We start from the raw sequence: 16,516 nt of genomic DNA on the forward strand, positions 1-16,516 counted from the left end.
AGTAGGTGCAAAGGAATACCAGGAAGTCCAATATATTCCACCTGATTGACAAGCAAGTGGGAAATATTTAACAGTAAACAGAACTTGAAAAGAAGACTTGTGCCTAGAAGGCAATCGAAGGCCAGTAATTGAATCTACTCAGAAAGTGTGATAAATTATAAAGAAGGCCACTAGCAAAATAATTACTTGTGAAATTGAAATAATAGGCTGGGCGAAGAGAGAGATGAGAAAGAGGGGTGGGAGATAACAAAGGCATGTGATAAAGAGATTAGAAAAATATGAACACATGTATGTACATTGTAGAAAAATAATTACTTTTTCTGAGACAGAGTTTCACTCTGTCTGGAGTGCAGTGGCATAATCTTGGCTCACTGCAACCTCAACCTCCCAGGCTCACGTGATTCTACCATCTCAGACTCCAGAGTAGCTGGGACTACAGGCATGCACCACCATGCCCACCTAACTTTTGTATCTTTTTTGTACAGGCAAGATTTTGCCATGTTGCCCAGTTGGTCTTGAACTCCTGGGCTCAAGTGATCTGTCTGCCTCAGCCTCCTAAAGTGCTCTGACTCCCAAAGTCCCATACAGAGAGATAATGTCCAAAATAGCTGATCAAACTGAGCAATCCTGAAAACCTCTTAGCCAGTACCATTTTGAGTTAGCATTAGTATTTTCAGTGTATTATATCTAGACCAGTGGTTAGAAGCTGGAAGGATGACTTTTAAATAGTAGCTAAATATTTTAGAAAAATATCTAAAAAAATTTAAATCAGGAATAAACATATTTAAGATAAAGAAAAAATTCAAACAAAATTTTATGTATAACCAATCAATTACAATAATTTTTTCTTAGATGTCATATGCTTTTCAAACTTGTATTGCATATTTCTGGTCTACTTGGTAAACAAGGTTAGGTTGAAAAAATAGAATATGCATACAGATTTCATTAATAAGGTATAATAGCTTAAAAGACCATAATCGTGCACATAATGTTTATCTTTAAAAGAAGCATTTAATTGTGTAAAATTATTTTTCCATAAAATTACTTTTGACTTATTCCAGAGGCAGCCTTTTCATTTACAAGCATAATAAGAAGAGGAGAGCTTATGAACAATGGCCCAAGCTTAGGAAAGAGAAAAGGTAGGGCACAATATGGGCATAGCAGAAAAATTCAATGTTTACACTGAGATGCTCATTAATTCATTCTTTGAACATAACTGTATTTCTATTAAATACATTTTGCTAGAATGAACTTTCATAGGGCTATCTGTAAGGAAGACAATTTTAATTTTTGAAATGATGTGTGAAAGCAAAAGAAAATTGTCATAAAATTATAAGAGTACAAATTTTGCTTTATGAAATTGAGCCTCCTCGGTGAAGGTGAACTGCTAATTACTTTCTGACAGGTAAAGCTGTTTGCAAGAATTTTTTCAGTTTCCGGAGAATTTTAAAGAACAGAAAATGGCATATGTGGACACCAATAGTTTCTCATGAATATCCTCTAAACATATCCTTATATGGTTTACTAGTGCAGCTGCACACAGTGATCACTGCCTGACATTTTATTATTAATAGAATAATTCTACCAGCCATAAGAAGGAAAATCTTATTTTTTCACAGAATGTGATAAAACGTTTAAAAGTTTTGTATTATTTATTTTTCCTTTGAAGTCTTAGATACAGTAACTGAAATGATTCCATGTAGTAGTAGAATTAGCAAACTTTATGTGAGACTTAATCTAAAGATAAGACTTTAACACGTGGCTATAAAGCCAAGTTTTATGTTTCTTGGAATTTTTCTGTTTCTATTTAGTTTGTACTTGGTTTGAACTACCTGATATTCCTAATGTTTGTTCAAATAAAAACAAACCCAGATTGCTGACACTCAAGATCCTACTGAAACGCACTTTATATATAACATCTAAGAAATTGGCATATCACTATCATATGTATTTTCCTCTGTCATCTTATCATTCTTTAGTTGGTAATTTTTCCTTGCTCACAAATATAAATTGAGAGTGTTTTGATTTGGTTACGGTAAAGTAGCTTTTACTGGTATAACCTATTCTCTCTTGGACAAGAAAAATACATTCTGAATAAAGTTTCTAAAAATAAATATTTTAAGGCATGCAGGATTAAATAAATACAGGCATAAAATTAAGAGGCATTAAATCTTAAAAGAGAGTTCCACATTTCTACTACAATCCACTTCAATCCATATAGTACAGGGTGACTGGGACTCTAGCAGAAAACTGATGAGCATTTCAGGGCCTTGAGGACTCAGAGGACAGAGGTTGAGACCATTGCAGCTGCTGGAAATTCAGGGTGAAAATCCTGTATATTAAGAGGGAACAGAAGGGATATAACCCAAATCTGTGTATAATCATTCTCAAATTATTAACCATTTCCTATACTGTGCATGCATGGAGAAGACTGTAATGGTAATAGTGTAAAACATCAAATAGAAGATTGAATGAGCTAGGCAAATATCTCAGTTTCTTCACACCAAAGGAAGATGAAAGTTTGAAGTTGTGTTCTTCTCAGTGAAACACCAGAAGACAACACTTTCAGAATATAGATGATGTAGCAGGACTAAAGCATTTATCTTGAACAAAGAAAAAAACCAAAACAAATCTCTCCCAATAAAAGATAAAGTCAAGCCCCCACAGTCCATAGTTAATAACCAATGCTTTAACTTTCTGAAAACAAAATCACTCTTCAGAGAAAATTAACAGAATCCAGAGTTTCTACAAAGTGCCATCTACCTTGTCCAGTATACAATAAAAGTTACTAGATATAGAAAGAAGTGGGGGGAGAAACTAATATTTAAGAGAAAAAACAGTCAATAAAATGGATTCTAAGATAGCTCATATGTTGAGGTATCTTCATAGCAGCTATTTAAAAATGTATTTAAGATGCAAATGAAAATATTATCAAAATGAGTGGTTATATGGAGAATCTGATCATAGAGATAAGAAATTAAAAGAAGCAAACCAGAAATTTAAGAATTTAGAAGTACAATGTATAGAATAAATTTACTAAAATTGATAAACAGACTTTTGAAGATAATGATCATTGTGTATGGTGAGTGTTTATGAATTATCCAATCTTAAAACAGAGATTAAAAACAAAAAAAAACAAAAGAGCTTCACTGATCTGTAACAGAAAATCAAATGGTCTATCATGTGTGATTGGATTTCTAAAAGGACCAGAGAGAAAGAAAATGGGGTAGAAAAAGTATTTGAGGTTATAGGGCTGAAAATTTTTAAAGTATGGAAAAGAACAGAAACTTCAAAAGCACAGCAAATACAAGGTACAATAGCACATATAAGACCACATCTAGATACAGGTATTAAAATGCTGATAACCAAAATAAAAGATAAAATATATATAGTCAAACTGTTGAAAACCAAAATAAGAATATCATAAAATTAGCCTCTTTTCCTTTCTCCGCCATCGTGGTGTGTTCTTGCCTCCACTTCTCGCCATGTCTTCTCACAAGACTTTCAGGATTAAGCGATTCCTGGCCAAGAAACAAAAGCAAAATCGTCCCATTCCCCAGTGGATTCGGATGAAAACTGGAAATAAAATAAGGTACAACTCCAAAAGGAGACATTGGAGAAGAACCAAGCTGGGGCTATAAGGAATTGCACATGAGATGGCACATATATTTGTGCTGTCTGAAGGTCACGATCACATTACCATATCAAACTGAAAATGTCACCACTCTCTGGAGAGTTCGACGTATTTTCCTCTCTGAATCTATTATGAATGCGTTGGTTGGCTGGGTTCAGTAATAAATATGTGAGGCCTTTCATTTCAAAAAAAAAAAAAAGAATATCATAAAATTAGTCAGAAAAATGTATATTAAAAAGATAGATATAAATATCTGGAAATTTATATACATAAAGATATAGCTAGAGATAAAAGAAAGAGAGTGTGTGCGTTGTGAGATGTTATCAGTTCTATTTCCCCCACAGTCTTATGTTGAAGGCCCAATCCTTAGTACCTCAAAAGTGACTGTATTTGGAATTAGTGTCTTTAAACAGGTTATTAAGCAAAGTGAACTATTAGGTTGGGGGCTTATTCAGTCTGACTGGTGTCCTTAAAAGAAGAGAAAATATGGACACATGGACACCAGACATGTGCAAGCACAGAGAAAAGACATTTTAAGACATAGCAAGAAGGTAGCCATCTAAAAGCTAGGAAATAGGGCTTTGGAAGAAACCAAACCTGAGGATACCTTGATCATAAGCTTCTCACCTTCAGACCTATAAAAAAATAAATTTTTGTTTTTAAGTCACCTAGTCTGTGGTACTTTAGTATGACAGCTCTGGAAAACGAACACAGAGAGAGAGAGAGAGAGAGATAGATGATAGATAGATAGATAGAGTGAACATATAAGGGGCTTCAAAAAGTTTATGGAAAATGCATATCATGTAAGCACTATGCATACATCTCAAATATTTCTCTATCAAAATAAACTCATGCGAACTTGTTATAACATGTCTGAACAGGGTCTAGTTTGAGGCACTAAGAAGGATAAGACATCTACTCAAAAACAGCCCCTATCAGAGCAACATATTTTGCTAAAATTGACATCAAAAACATCAAATTTATGAAGAGTGGTGACATCACTGATACATTATGAAAAATGTATGGTGACAATGCCACAAAGAAATCATCAGTTTACAAATGGATAACTCATTTTAGAAAGGGACAAGATGATGTTGAAGATGAAACTCATGGCAGCAGACCATCCAGATCAATTTTGATGAAAAGTAAGTTGTTTATGCCCTAATTGAAGAGAGCAATGATTAACAGCAGAAACAATACCCATTACCATAGACGTCTCAGTTGATTCCACTTACACAATTCTGACTGAAAAATTAAAGTTCAGTAAATTTTCCACTTGATGGGTACCAAAACTGTTGTGTCCAGATCAGCCACAGACAACAGCAGATCTTTGAATGGAACTTTTAAACAAGTGGGATCAAGATTCTGAAAGATTTCTCAGAGGAATTGTAACAGGAGATGAAATATGGCTTTACTAGCATAATCCTGAAGACAAAGCACAATCAAAGCAACAGCTAACAAGCGGTGGAAGTGGTTCGGTAAAAGCAAAAGCATACCAGTCAATAACAAGGGTCATGAAAACAATTTTTTTGGGATGCTCAAGGCACTTTTGCAGGTTGAATTTATACAAAGTATGAATTTGAACAAATCAGAAATAAATAAAATAAAGATATCTGGAAATTTTCTAAATATTTGGAAATTAAAGAAAACATTTTGAAAAAATCCACAGTTGAAAAAGAACTCACAAGGCAAATTATAATGAAAATGAAAATATCACATACCAAAATTTGAGTCACATAAATTATCTGCATTGCTTTCAGATAATTTTATAGCATTAAATTAAATCGCCATTTTAGAAAAGGAAAAAGTCTCAAAGCAGTTATTTAAACTTTAAAGAAATTTTTAAAAACTCAAGCTAAATGCAAAATAAGTAGAAGGAAGGGGATAATTATACAAATAGAAATCAATCAAATGTAAAAAGTTGAAAACCAAAAAAGTTGAGAAAATCAGTGAACGTAAAATCTGGTTTATTGAAATGATCAATAAAGTGATAAATATCTGGCTAGATTCATCATAAGAGAGAAAAACAAATTACCAATAGTAGGAATAAAATTGTGGATATCACAGCAGCCATTAAATAATAATACGTCAGTTATGAACAATTTCATAGCAATAAGTTTGGCTGCTTACATGAAATGTACAAATCCTTTTGACAGGTATAAACTGCCAAAGCTAAATAAAAAAGAAATAGAAAACCTGTAGACTTTTATCTTTAAAAGAAACTGATCTATAATTAATAACTTTCCGATAAAATAATCTTCAACTCAAATGGCAAATTTTATTAATCATTTAAGAAATAATATAGAGGAACCACTATCTTTTGGCAGCTTATGTAGGGTCTTGATCAACATCCCTTGATGTTGATGTCTACTAACTGACCAGAGTGCTGGTTGCCGAAGGATGAAGTCACTGTGAAAATTCCTTAAAATTTGACAGCAGTAAAGTTTGTTGAGTCTACTGACATTTCCTCTTATGAAAGGTTTCTGTTTCTGCTGTTTGATACCATTTTACCCACAGTATAATTTGTTTCAAAATCAATCCTTTTGAACTCTGTCACTGCTTTATCAGCTAAGTTTATGTAATATTCTATATTCTTTATTGTCATTGCAACAAGTTCACAGCATCTTCACCACGAGTAGAGTCCATCCCAAGAAAAGATTTTCTTTCCTCATTCATAAGAAGCAACTTCTCATTCATTCAAGTTTTATTATGAGGTTGAAGCAATTCTGTCACATCCTCAGGTTTTACTCCTAATTCTAGCTCTCCTTCTATTTTTATTTACATCTGCAGTTATTTCTTCTACTGAAGTCTTTAACCACTCGAAGTCATCTGTGACTGCTGGAATCATCTTCTTCCAAACTCCTGTTAATATTGATATTTTTACCTCCTCCCATGAATTATGAATATTCTTTTTTTTTTTTTTTTTTTTTTGAGACGGAGTCTTGCTCTGTCACCCAGGCTGGAGTGCAGTGGCTGGATCTCAGCTCACTGCAAGCTCCGCCTCCCGGGTTTACACCATTCTCTGGCCTCAGCCTCCCAAGTAGCTGGGACTACAGGCGCCCGCCATCTCGCCCGGCTAATTTTTTGTATTTTTTTTTTTAGTAGAGATGGAGTTTCACCGTGTTAGCCAGGATGGTCTCGATCTCCTGACCTCGTGATCCGCCCGTCTCGGCCTCCCAAAGTGCTGGGATTACAGGCTTGAGCCACCGCGCCCGGCTGAATTATGAATATTCTTAATGGCATCTAGATGGTGAACTCTTTCCAGAAAGTTTTCAATTTATTTTGCCCAGATTTATCAGAGGAATCACTATCTTATGGAAGCTATGGTTTTATGAAATGTATTTATTAAATAATAAAACTTCAAAGTCAAAATTACTCTCTTATATATGGGCTGCAGAAATGACGTTGTGTAAATAGGCATAAAAACAGAGTTGATCTCCTTGTACATCTCCATCAGAGCTCTTGAGTGACTAGGTGCATTGCCAGTAAGCAGTAATATTTTTGAAAGGAATTATTTTCTAAGTAGTAGATCTCAACAGTTGACTTAAAATATTCAGTAAACCATGCTGTTAACAGATGCACTGTTATCCATTTGCTCTTCTATTTTCAGAGCACAGGTAGAGTAGGTTTAGCATAACTCTTAAAGGCCCTAGGATTTTTGGAATGGTAAATGAGCACTGGCTTCAACTTAAAGTTACCAGCTGTATTAGCCCCAACAAGTGGATCAGCCTGTCCTCTTGTCTGAAGCTTTGAAGCTAGGTCATTGACTTCTCTCTAGCTATTAAAACCCTAGATGGCATCTTCTTCTAATATAACGCTGTTCTGTCTACATTGAAAATATCTTTAGTGTAGCCACCTTCGTTGATGAACTTAGATAGATTTTTTGGATAATTCGCTATAGCTTCTATATAAGCACTTGCTGCACTTTTATGTTATATAGACACCTTCCTTTTTTAAGCTTCATGAATAAACTTTTGCTCGCTTCAGTCTTTTCTTCTGCAACTTCCTTATTTCTCTCAGCCTTCACAGAATTGAGGAGGGTTAGGGCTGTTTTGGATTAGACTTTAGCTTAAGAGAATATTGTAGCTGGTTTGATCTTCTATCCAGACCACTCAAACTTTCTCCATACCAGCAACAAGCCTGTTTTGATCTCATATTACGCTTGTGTTCACTGAGGTAGCACTTTTAATTCCCTTCAGGAACTCCTTTGCATTCACAACTTGCCTAATTGTTTAGTGCAAGAGGCCTCACTTTTGGCCTATCTCTGCTTATGACAGGGCTTCTCACTAAGCTTTATCATTTCTAACTTTTGATTTAAAGTGAGAGATATCTTCCTTTCACTTGAACACTTAGAGGCCTTTGTAGGGTTATTAATTGGCCTAATTTCAATATTGTTGTGTCTCAGAAAATTGAGAGGCTTGAGGAGAGGGAAAGAGATGAGGGAACAGCTAGTGGGTGAAGCAGTCAGAGCACATGCAATATTATTGACTAAGTTTGTTGTCTCATATGGGTGCAGCTTGTGGTGCCCCAGAACAACTACAATAATAACATCAAAGATCACTGATAACAGATCACTATAACAGATATAATAAAACAATGCAAAGTATTGTGAGAATTACCAAAATGTGGCATGGAGACACAAAGTGGAGCACATGCTGTTGGAAAAATGGTGCCAAAAGACTTGATTGATATTACTTCAATTTACAAAAATTATAGTATTCTGTGATGCACAATAAAACAAATTGCAATAAAATAAGGTATGCCTATATACATGATTATTAACTATAGTTATCATGGAGTACACTAGGTCTCCAGTATGTATTTTGTACCCTTTGGTCAGTATCTCTCCCATTCTGCTATCCCCCAACCCTTGGTAACAACCATTCTACCCCCGTTGCTATGAGTTCAACTTTTTTTTTAGATTCCACATATAAGTGAGATTATCTAGTATTTGTCTCTCTGTGTCAGGATTACTTATCTAGCATACAATCTTCAAGGTTCATCAGTATTTTTCCAAATGGCAGGATTTTTTACTTCTTTAAGTTTGAATAATATTCCACTGTGTCTATATACCACATTTTCTTTATGCATTCTTCTGTCAATGAACATTTAGGTTGTTTTCATATCTTGGCTACTGTAAATAATGCTGCAATGAATGTGAAAGTGCAGATATTATTTTGAAACAGTGATTTTATTTCCTTTAGGTACATACCCAAAAGTGAGATTCCTCAATCATATGGTGGTTCTATTTTTAATTTTGGGAGAACTTTCATACTGTTTTCCATAAAGGATGTACCAGTTTGCATTCCCAACAACAGTGTTCAAGGGTTCCAATTTCTCCACATCCTTGGCAACACTTATTGTCTTTTGACTTTCTGATGATAGCCATTCTAACATGTGAGGTGATACTTCACTGTGGTTTTGGTTTGGATTTCTCTGGTGATTAGTCTTGTTGAGCATCTTTTTATTTACAGGTTGACCACTTGTATGTCTACTTTTGAAAACTGTCTATGTTGGTCCTTTGCTCATTTTTTAATTGAGTTACCCATTTTGCAATTGAGTTGAGTTCTTTATGTATTTTGGGTATTAATCCTTATCAGATATATAATTAAAATATTTACTCTCATTACGTAGGCTGCCTTTTTTATTGTTATTTCCTTTTCTGTGCAAAAATGTTTTAGTTTGAAACCCCACTTGTTTATTTTTACTTTTCTTGCCTGTGCTTTTCATATAAAACCCCAAAATCATAGCCACGACCAATGTCAAAGACTTTATCTTCTATATTTTTCTTCTGGCAGTTTTACAGTTGGCTGGTCTTAAGATTACGTCGTTAATACATTTTTAGTTAACTTTTATGTCTGACTTAAAAGAAGGGTCCAGTTTAATTTTTTTTTTTTTTTTTTTTTTGAGATGGAGTCTTGCTCCATCACCCAGGCTCTGTCACCCAAGCTGGAGTACAGCAGCGTGATCTCGGCTCACTGCAACCTCTGCCTCCCGGGTTCAAGTGGTTCTCCTGCCTCAGCCTCCTGAGTAGCTCAGATTACAGGCACCTGTGATAATGCCTAGCTGATTTTTGTATTTTTAGTACAGACAGGGTTTCACTGTATTGGCTAGGCTGGTCTCAAACTCCTGACATGGTGATCCACCCACCTCAGCCTCCCAAAGTGCTGGAATTACAACCATGAGCCACCACGCCCGGCCTAATTTTATTTTATTTTGCATGTGGAAATCCAGTTTTCCCAATGCTATTTATTGGAAAGGCTATTCTTGTCCTGTTTTGTATTTTTGGCACCTTTGTCGATAATTAGTTAACCATATATGTGTAGATTTATTGCTGAACTCTCTATTCTGTTTCATTTGTCTATGTGTCTGCTTTTATGGCAGTACCATACTATTTTGATTAGTATAGGTTTGTAATATTTTTTGAAATCAGGAAGTGTGATATCTCTAGCTTTGTTCTTTTTGCTCAAGGCTGCTTTAGCTCTTCAGTGATTTTGTGGTTTCATATGAATTCTAGAATTACATTTTTCTGAAAAACAGTCATTGAAATTTTGATAGGGACTGAATTGAAACTATAGATCATTTATTAATTCTTCCAATCTATGAATGTGAGAATTTGTCCATTTATTTGTGTCTTTCTTCTTTCATCAGTTTTTTATAGTTCTCAGTATATAGATATTTCACCTGCTTGGATTTATTTATGGGTTTTTTTTTTTTTTTGATGCTATCGTAAATGAGATTATCAGTTTTTTTGAATAGCTCATTGTTAGTGTATAGAAATGCAACCGACTTTTGTATGTTGATTCTGTATCCTTTAACTTTACTGAATTTATTACTTCTAATAGTTTTTTGCTGTTTCATTAACATCTCTACACTCAGGATCTAGAATATTGCCTAGCATATACTAGGTACTCACTAATAGTCATTGAATGAATTGAAGAATGAAATCCATTGTTTAAAACTGTACTATTTAATTTTGCCATGTGTCTCTCTCATTTTATGTTTTCATCCTCCTTTTCTACACGTCTTATTTTTGTTTTCTTATTAACTTCTGAAGTTCTTTCAGTTAGTCATGTGCTTTTTAATTACATAAATGCTTTCTTTAAACCTTTTCCATGATATTTATAAACCAATATTATAGTATGAAATATGAAGACTATGATAAAACCCCTGTTTCAATACTTCCCAAATGTGTGACTTTAGGCAAGTTTTCGAATCTCTCTGTTTCTCAGTTAGCTTACCTGCAAAGCAGGAATTATAACATTACCTATCGATTGGCTGTGAGAATTAAATTAGTATATATGTGCACTCCTTGGCACACTATAAGTAACATTCAGTTGATAGAAATTACAAGTATTACTATGATTATCATAAAATCATAAAAATAAGTAATAAACTAATAACTTCTTTCTCATTCTTATGGAAGACCCGAGTGTCATTTTTTGCCTAATACTGTATTTCCTTCTTTTGTTAATTTAATCCACAAATATAAACCTGTTTTCCTTGTTTCATTTAATAAAAGTATGGCTTTACAAATAGTTAACTGAGCACAGTATTAGGCAATAGGCTAAAGCAAAGTAGACATGATCCTGAGGATACACAGTTAGTGGGAAAAGATGTAGTGAAGAAGTCAGCACAAAAACCACATACATATATAAATGAAACTTACAAAATCGTTCTAATTATAACAAGCATTGTGCTATGATAAAAAATATCAGAAGGGACTTTAAAGTTGCCACATAAGGCTCTCCAAGGTAATATGATGGAAATTGAGAGCTAAGGGCTGAGAAAGGCCAGGAATATTGACAGTAGCAAAGTGGGTGGACTGCAAGTTTCCAGGCAGAGGTGCTCACAAGACTGCCCATCTTTAATCTTTCAAAATTCACCAGGATACATATGATTCTCTTTTTATTAACTTTGCTTCAAACAGCTTCAACTCTCGATTTTTAGATTAAATTTATCTTAGATAAAAGGGTTTTATGCTACTGTTTCTTCTTTGAAATTTCTATTTTGGTAGGTCACATTATCATGAATCTAAGTTAAGGTTCTCATTTTGTTCCTTTATTTTTAATTTTTTTTCTTTTTATCCCTTTGAATTTGAGGATATTCCTTTAGATCTATTTCCTTAGCAATTTGATTTTCTGCAGCATTCACAATCTCAATTTTTAAAAATATGACAATGATGTTTTAAATTCACTTAAAATTCCCCATAAGGTCAAATAACCCCGTATTTATGACTACTTGTTTGTAACTCAAATAGGCAGTCTCTTTTGAACCTTATTGAGAACACAAATATTGTGTTTCTAATGTGTTTTCTTATTCTTTTTTAAAAATAGCTGTTTTAATGAATATACACTTCTATGTCTTTAAATAAGTCATTCTTTTTTAGACTACAGAATCTTTTAAAAGACCTGATAGTTTTTTTTTCAACAGGAACTTTCAGATTATTCAGTATTGACTGATCATTAGGCAGAATCAAACAGGTCAGTGACTGTCTCTGGCGCTAGGTAAAGGATATTTTGTCAATTTCTATTTATAATTATATCTCTTTACACAAAGAAAAATGAGACAAAGTAGGAACTCAAATATGGGAAATTTCCTAAGAAATACTTTAACACTGACATTGGCTGGGAAGCAAAAAACTGATTGGATAGCTTTGATGTAAAACATATAATGAATCTGATTATTTTGCATTGGTCAATAGGTATTGGTTCTAAAATCGACTTTATTTTTATTATTTTATTAAAATGTTTGTTTCCCTTTCTGCATGGATCTTAGGGGGAAATAACCCAACAAAAGGAAATTCTGATATATTCTGAATAGTCCTATCTTCAGAAACAGAAAGTAGACTAGTAGTTGCCAGAGCATGGGGAGGGGTAGTGGAGCATGGTGGTATAATAGGTATGGGGTTTTCTTTTGGGGTGATAAGAATGTTTTGGAACTAGATAGTACTGATGATTTCACAGCATTGCAAATGTACTAAATGCCATGGAATTGTATACTTTAAAATACTTAATTTTTATGTTGCCTATTTAAACCACGATTTTAGAAAAGGATCTCCCTACCATAAAAGCAATTCCTTTTCTTAAGTAACAGACTTGGTGCTAGTGTATAATAAAATGTTTTTTAATTTTTTTCCTGATAGACAAAAACACAAGGAAAGTACAAAAGGCCAAATCCTGATACAAGAAGATGCAGTTATGGCCAGCACTGTGTTCTCAGTTGGAGGAGGCACCTTTTTGTCTGGTGTTATCCACCTCCAAAACACATAATATAAAATGGAGTAACAGAAATACAATTCCCGTAAGAAAGATAGCTGTTTGAATAAGAGCACAATAGGAAATGCAGCAATCTCTTTTCCATAGGATGTATTCAGTGCTAAGTAGAAATAACTAAGAGTCCTTGCCTGTTTGATGGTAGAATCAACTTATATCCTATCTGATATAGAAGATAATAGTTTCACTTTCAAGAAAGAGCTCTATTGTGTTTCATGACCACAAGGAAGATGGGCCCTTCCTATGTTTCCACTGCTTGAGTAGTCCATTTCCTGTTGGAATTAAGTTGGTGGCCTTAGGATTGAGCATTCTTGAGTTACTGCCAAGCTATTAAGTTTCTTTATATCAATAGAGTCCCCTCAAAAATCTAGCAGGCTTTTATAATACTTATTTACTGGACTAATAACTATCACCGAGATCTTGACTACACTGAATTTGATGTTCTTCCCACATCTAACCTTTTGTTTAATGCACTCTACCTTGAATCCAATAAGTAATGGCCATTAATCAGATTTTACTCTTAATCAAATTTGTTCATTGTTTGGTGGAGAATGCCTAAAGAAAGGACCCTATACTAGACTTAGGTCTCTCAACAATTATATTTTCTGCAGAATCATTTATATCCTAATTTTCTGAAGGCACTAGCTACATATCCAGGATAGAGAAATTGTTTTAGAAACCTTGGGAAGTGTGATATAAAGGGGCTCTGTCTACTTAGATGGCCTATTACAGACAAAACTCCTTTCTCAATACTTCATTTTCTGTTCTTTCTCCTGTCAGATCAAACTTCTTTAGGTTAAATTTCTCTCTGTCATGTAGTCCCTTGCTAAAACCTACAGGATAAAATAAACTCAAACAAACATTTTGAAATGTTTATATGATTTTTTCCTAATTCTGTCTCTTGCCCTCTAGGAGACCTATTATGCTAGGAATAAAGCAAAATTTGTCGGGGGTGGGGATAGGCAATAACTATTGATCAAACAGCCAGCAAAGTCTGCCAGATTCAGGGCTTAATAAATGTTTATTGAATTATTTTGCTTGGATTTATAGTTGCTACTGACAATTCCTAATATGAAGAATGTTTTGTTATTTTAGAAATCTTTCATTAGGTGTTTTTTTCTCCCTGATGATAAATGTTCCTGCATTAATCTACTTAGACTGCTGTACAATATTCTACAGACTGGGTGACTTGGACAACAGAAATGTGTTTTTTCATCATTAAGCTTGCTAGAGTCAAAGATCAAGGTATCAGCAGGGCTGGTTTCTGGCTGTGTCCTTACTGGCTTGCAGATGGCTGCCTTCTTGCTATGTCCTCCCATGCATTTTCTTAGAGTGCACAAGTATACACACACACACATAAACACAAGCACATGCACACAGAGAGAGATGTGGTGTGTTTTTTCCTTCCTCTTCCAAAGACACCAGCCTGTTTGATTAGGGCCCCACCCTTATGACTTTATGTAACACTACCTACCTCCTTAAGGTCCTATCTCCAAATATAGTCACATTCACAGGTTAAGACTTCAACATATATATTTTGAGAGACACAATTTAGTCCATAACATTCTGCCTTCTGGCACCCTAAAATTTATGTTTTTCTCAGATACAAACTACATTAACTGTATCCAAGAGCCCCCAAGGTCTTAACCCACTCCAGTGTCAATTTCAAGTCCAAAGTCTCGTTTAAATATTTAAATCAGGAATGAGTGAGACTCAAGGCATGAATCACCCTCAGGTGAATTTCCTTTCCAGTTCTGAACCTTTGAAACCAGACAAGATATGTGCTTCCAAAATATAATGCTGGGACAGACATCGTTTAGACATTGCTGTTCCAAAAGGGAGAAATTGAAAGGAAGAAAACGGTAATGGATCCAAAGGAAGTTCAAAACCTAGCAAGAAAAATTGTATTAACTATTACAGCTTCAGAATAATCCTCTTTGATTGGACGCTCTGCCCCCAGGGCCCACTGGAGCAGCAATATTGCTTGTATGGCCCTGGGTGACAATTCTCTCCCTTGGCTCTGCATCCTGACCTGCCTTTCAGCTCCGTGGGGTGGCCCTGTCCCAGAGGCACTGGGTGGTAGCATCTTAGCCCAGTGAAATGAGAGAGGAAACAACCTTGTCCTTGTGCCTATGGTGGGAGTGCCAGGCCTGACCTCTGAATTGCCTTCAAGGTCATTCTTCTCTTCTCCTGGAGGACAATATTGGATAGCTCTATCGTTTTATCCTGTAGAATCTCAGAAGTCTGAAACCTTTCTTTCATCCCATCACATTTTCTCTGTCCCTTTTATTCTGGCAGGATTTCTGTTGGTATAATCTCATTTCTATTTCTTGTTTCAGCTGAGATGACTGATCAAATGCACAAGTAATCTTTCTATGGAGTGATTTCCAGGGCTGCCCTTTGTGTTCTCTCCAGGAAATGTTTTTTGTTATGTTTTGCAATATGGGTAAGCTGAAAATGTTCAAATCTTTGAGTTTTGGTCTATTTTTACTTAACAATTCTTTCAATTTATATCTCTTCTCTTGCATTTTACTATAATCAATAAGAGAGACCAGGCCACAACTTCAGCATTTTGCTTAGAAATCTCCTCTGATAAATATCCAGTGTTATCATGCAGAACTGTGCTAGAACATTATTACGCCAAGTTCTTTATCACTTTATAAGACAGATCACCTTTCCTCCGGTTTCCAATAGCAAGTTCCTCATTTCCATCTGAGACTGCACCAAAAGCATCTTTAATATTCACATTTCTACCAACCTTCTGTTTGTCATGGTATATGTGTCCTCTAACATGATATAACTTTCTCCACAGCTCTCCTCTTTTCTTCCTGAGCCCTCATGAGAATCCCTTTAAAATTTAGAATTCTAACAATCATCCCTTTGAGACAATCCAGGGTTTTTCTAGCATGCATCTGAAAACTCTTTCATGCTCTGGCCATCACCTAGTTAGTTCCGAAGTCAATTCCACTTAGGAACTTGTTACAGCAATACTTCATTTATTGTACCAAAATTTGTATTCATCCACTTAGGCTGCCATAACACAATACTATATTTTGGGTGGCTTAAACAACACGAGTGTATTTTTTCACAGGTGTTGGGGACAAGTCCAAGATCAAGGTGCCAGCAGTGTTGGTTTCTGGTACTGCCTTTCTTCCTGGCTTGTAGACAGCCACTTTCTGTCTGTCTCCTTATATGGTCTTTCCTCTGTGCAAGGATGGTAGGTAGGGAGAGAGAGAGAGAGAGAGAAGAAAAGAGAAAAAGAGAAATCCAGTGTCTCGTCATGTTCTTATAAGAAAAGTAGTCCTATCAGATTAGAGTACTGTGATGGTTAATACTGAGTGTCAACTTGTTTGGATTGAAGGATGCAAAGTATTGATCCTGGGTGTGTCTGTGAGGGTGTTGCTAAAGGAGGTTAACATTTGAGTCAGTGAGCTGGGAAAGGCAGACCCACCCTTAATCTAGATGGGCACCATCGTATCAGCTGCCAGTGTGGCTAGAATATAAAGCAGGCAGAAAAAATGTGAAAGGCTAGACTGGCTTAGCCTCCCAGCCTGCATCTTTCTCCCATGCTGGATGCTTCCTGCCCTCTAACATGGGACTCCAAATT

The 16,516-nt window shown here is 35.1% G+C and overlaps 1 protein-coding gene across 1 annotated transcript; it reads left to right on the plus strand.

Annotated features, from left to right (window-relative positions):
- The first annotated feature begins 3,438 nt into the window (after window positions 1–3,438).
- LOC108541416 (60S ribosomal protein L39) lies at window positions 3,439–3,836 on the plus strand. Its single transcript, XM_017890964.1, has one exon. The coding sequence runs from the start codon at window positions 3,486–3,488 to the stop codon at window positions 3,639–3,641; it is 156 nt and encodes a 51-aa protein (XP_017746453.1). The 5' UTR covers window positions 3,439–3,485; the 3' UTR covers window positions 3,642–3,836.
- The last annotated feature ends 12,680 nt before the right edge of the window (window positions 3,837–16,516 follow it).

The sequence above is a fragment of the Rhinopithecus bieti genome, unplaced genomic scaffold, assembly GCF_001698545.2.
Source record: "Rhinopithecus bieti isolate Rb0 unplaced genomic scaffold, ASM169854v2 scaffold_19966, whole genome shotgun sequence".
In the NCBI taxonomy this organism is placed as follows: Eukaryota; Metazoa; Chordata; class Mammalia; order Primates; family Cercopithecidae; genus Rhinopithecus; species Rhinopithecus bieti.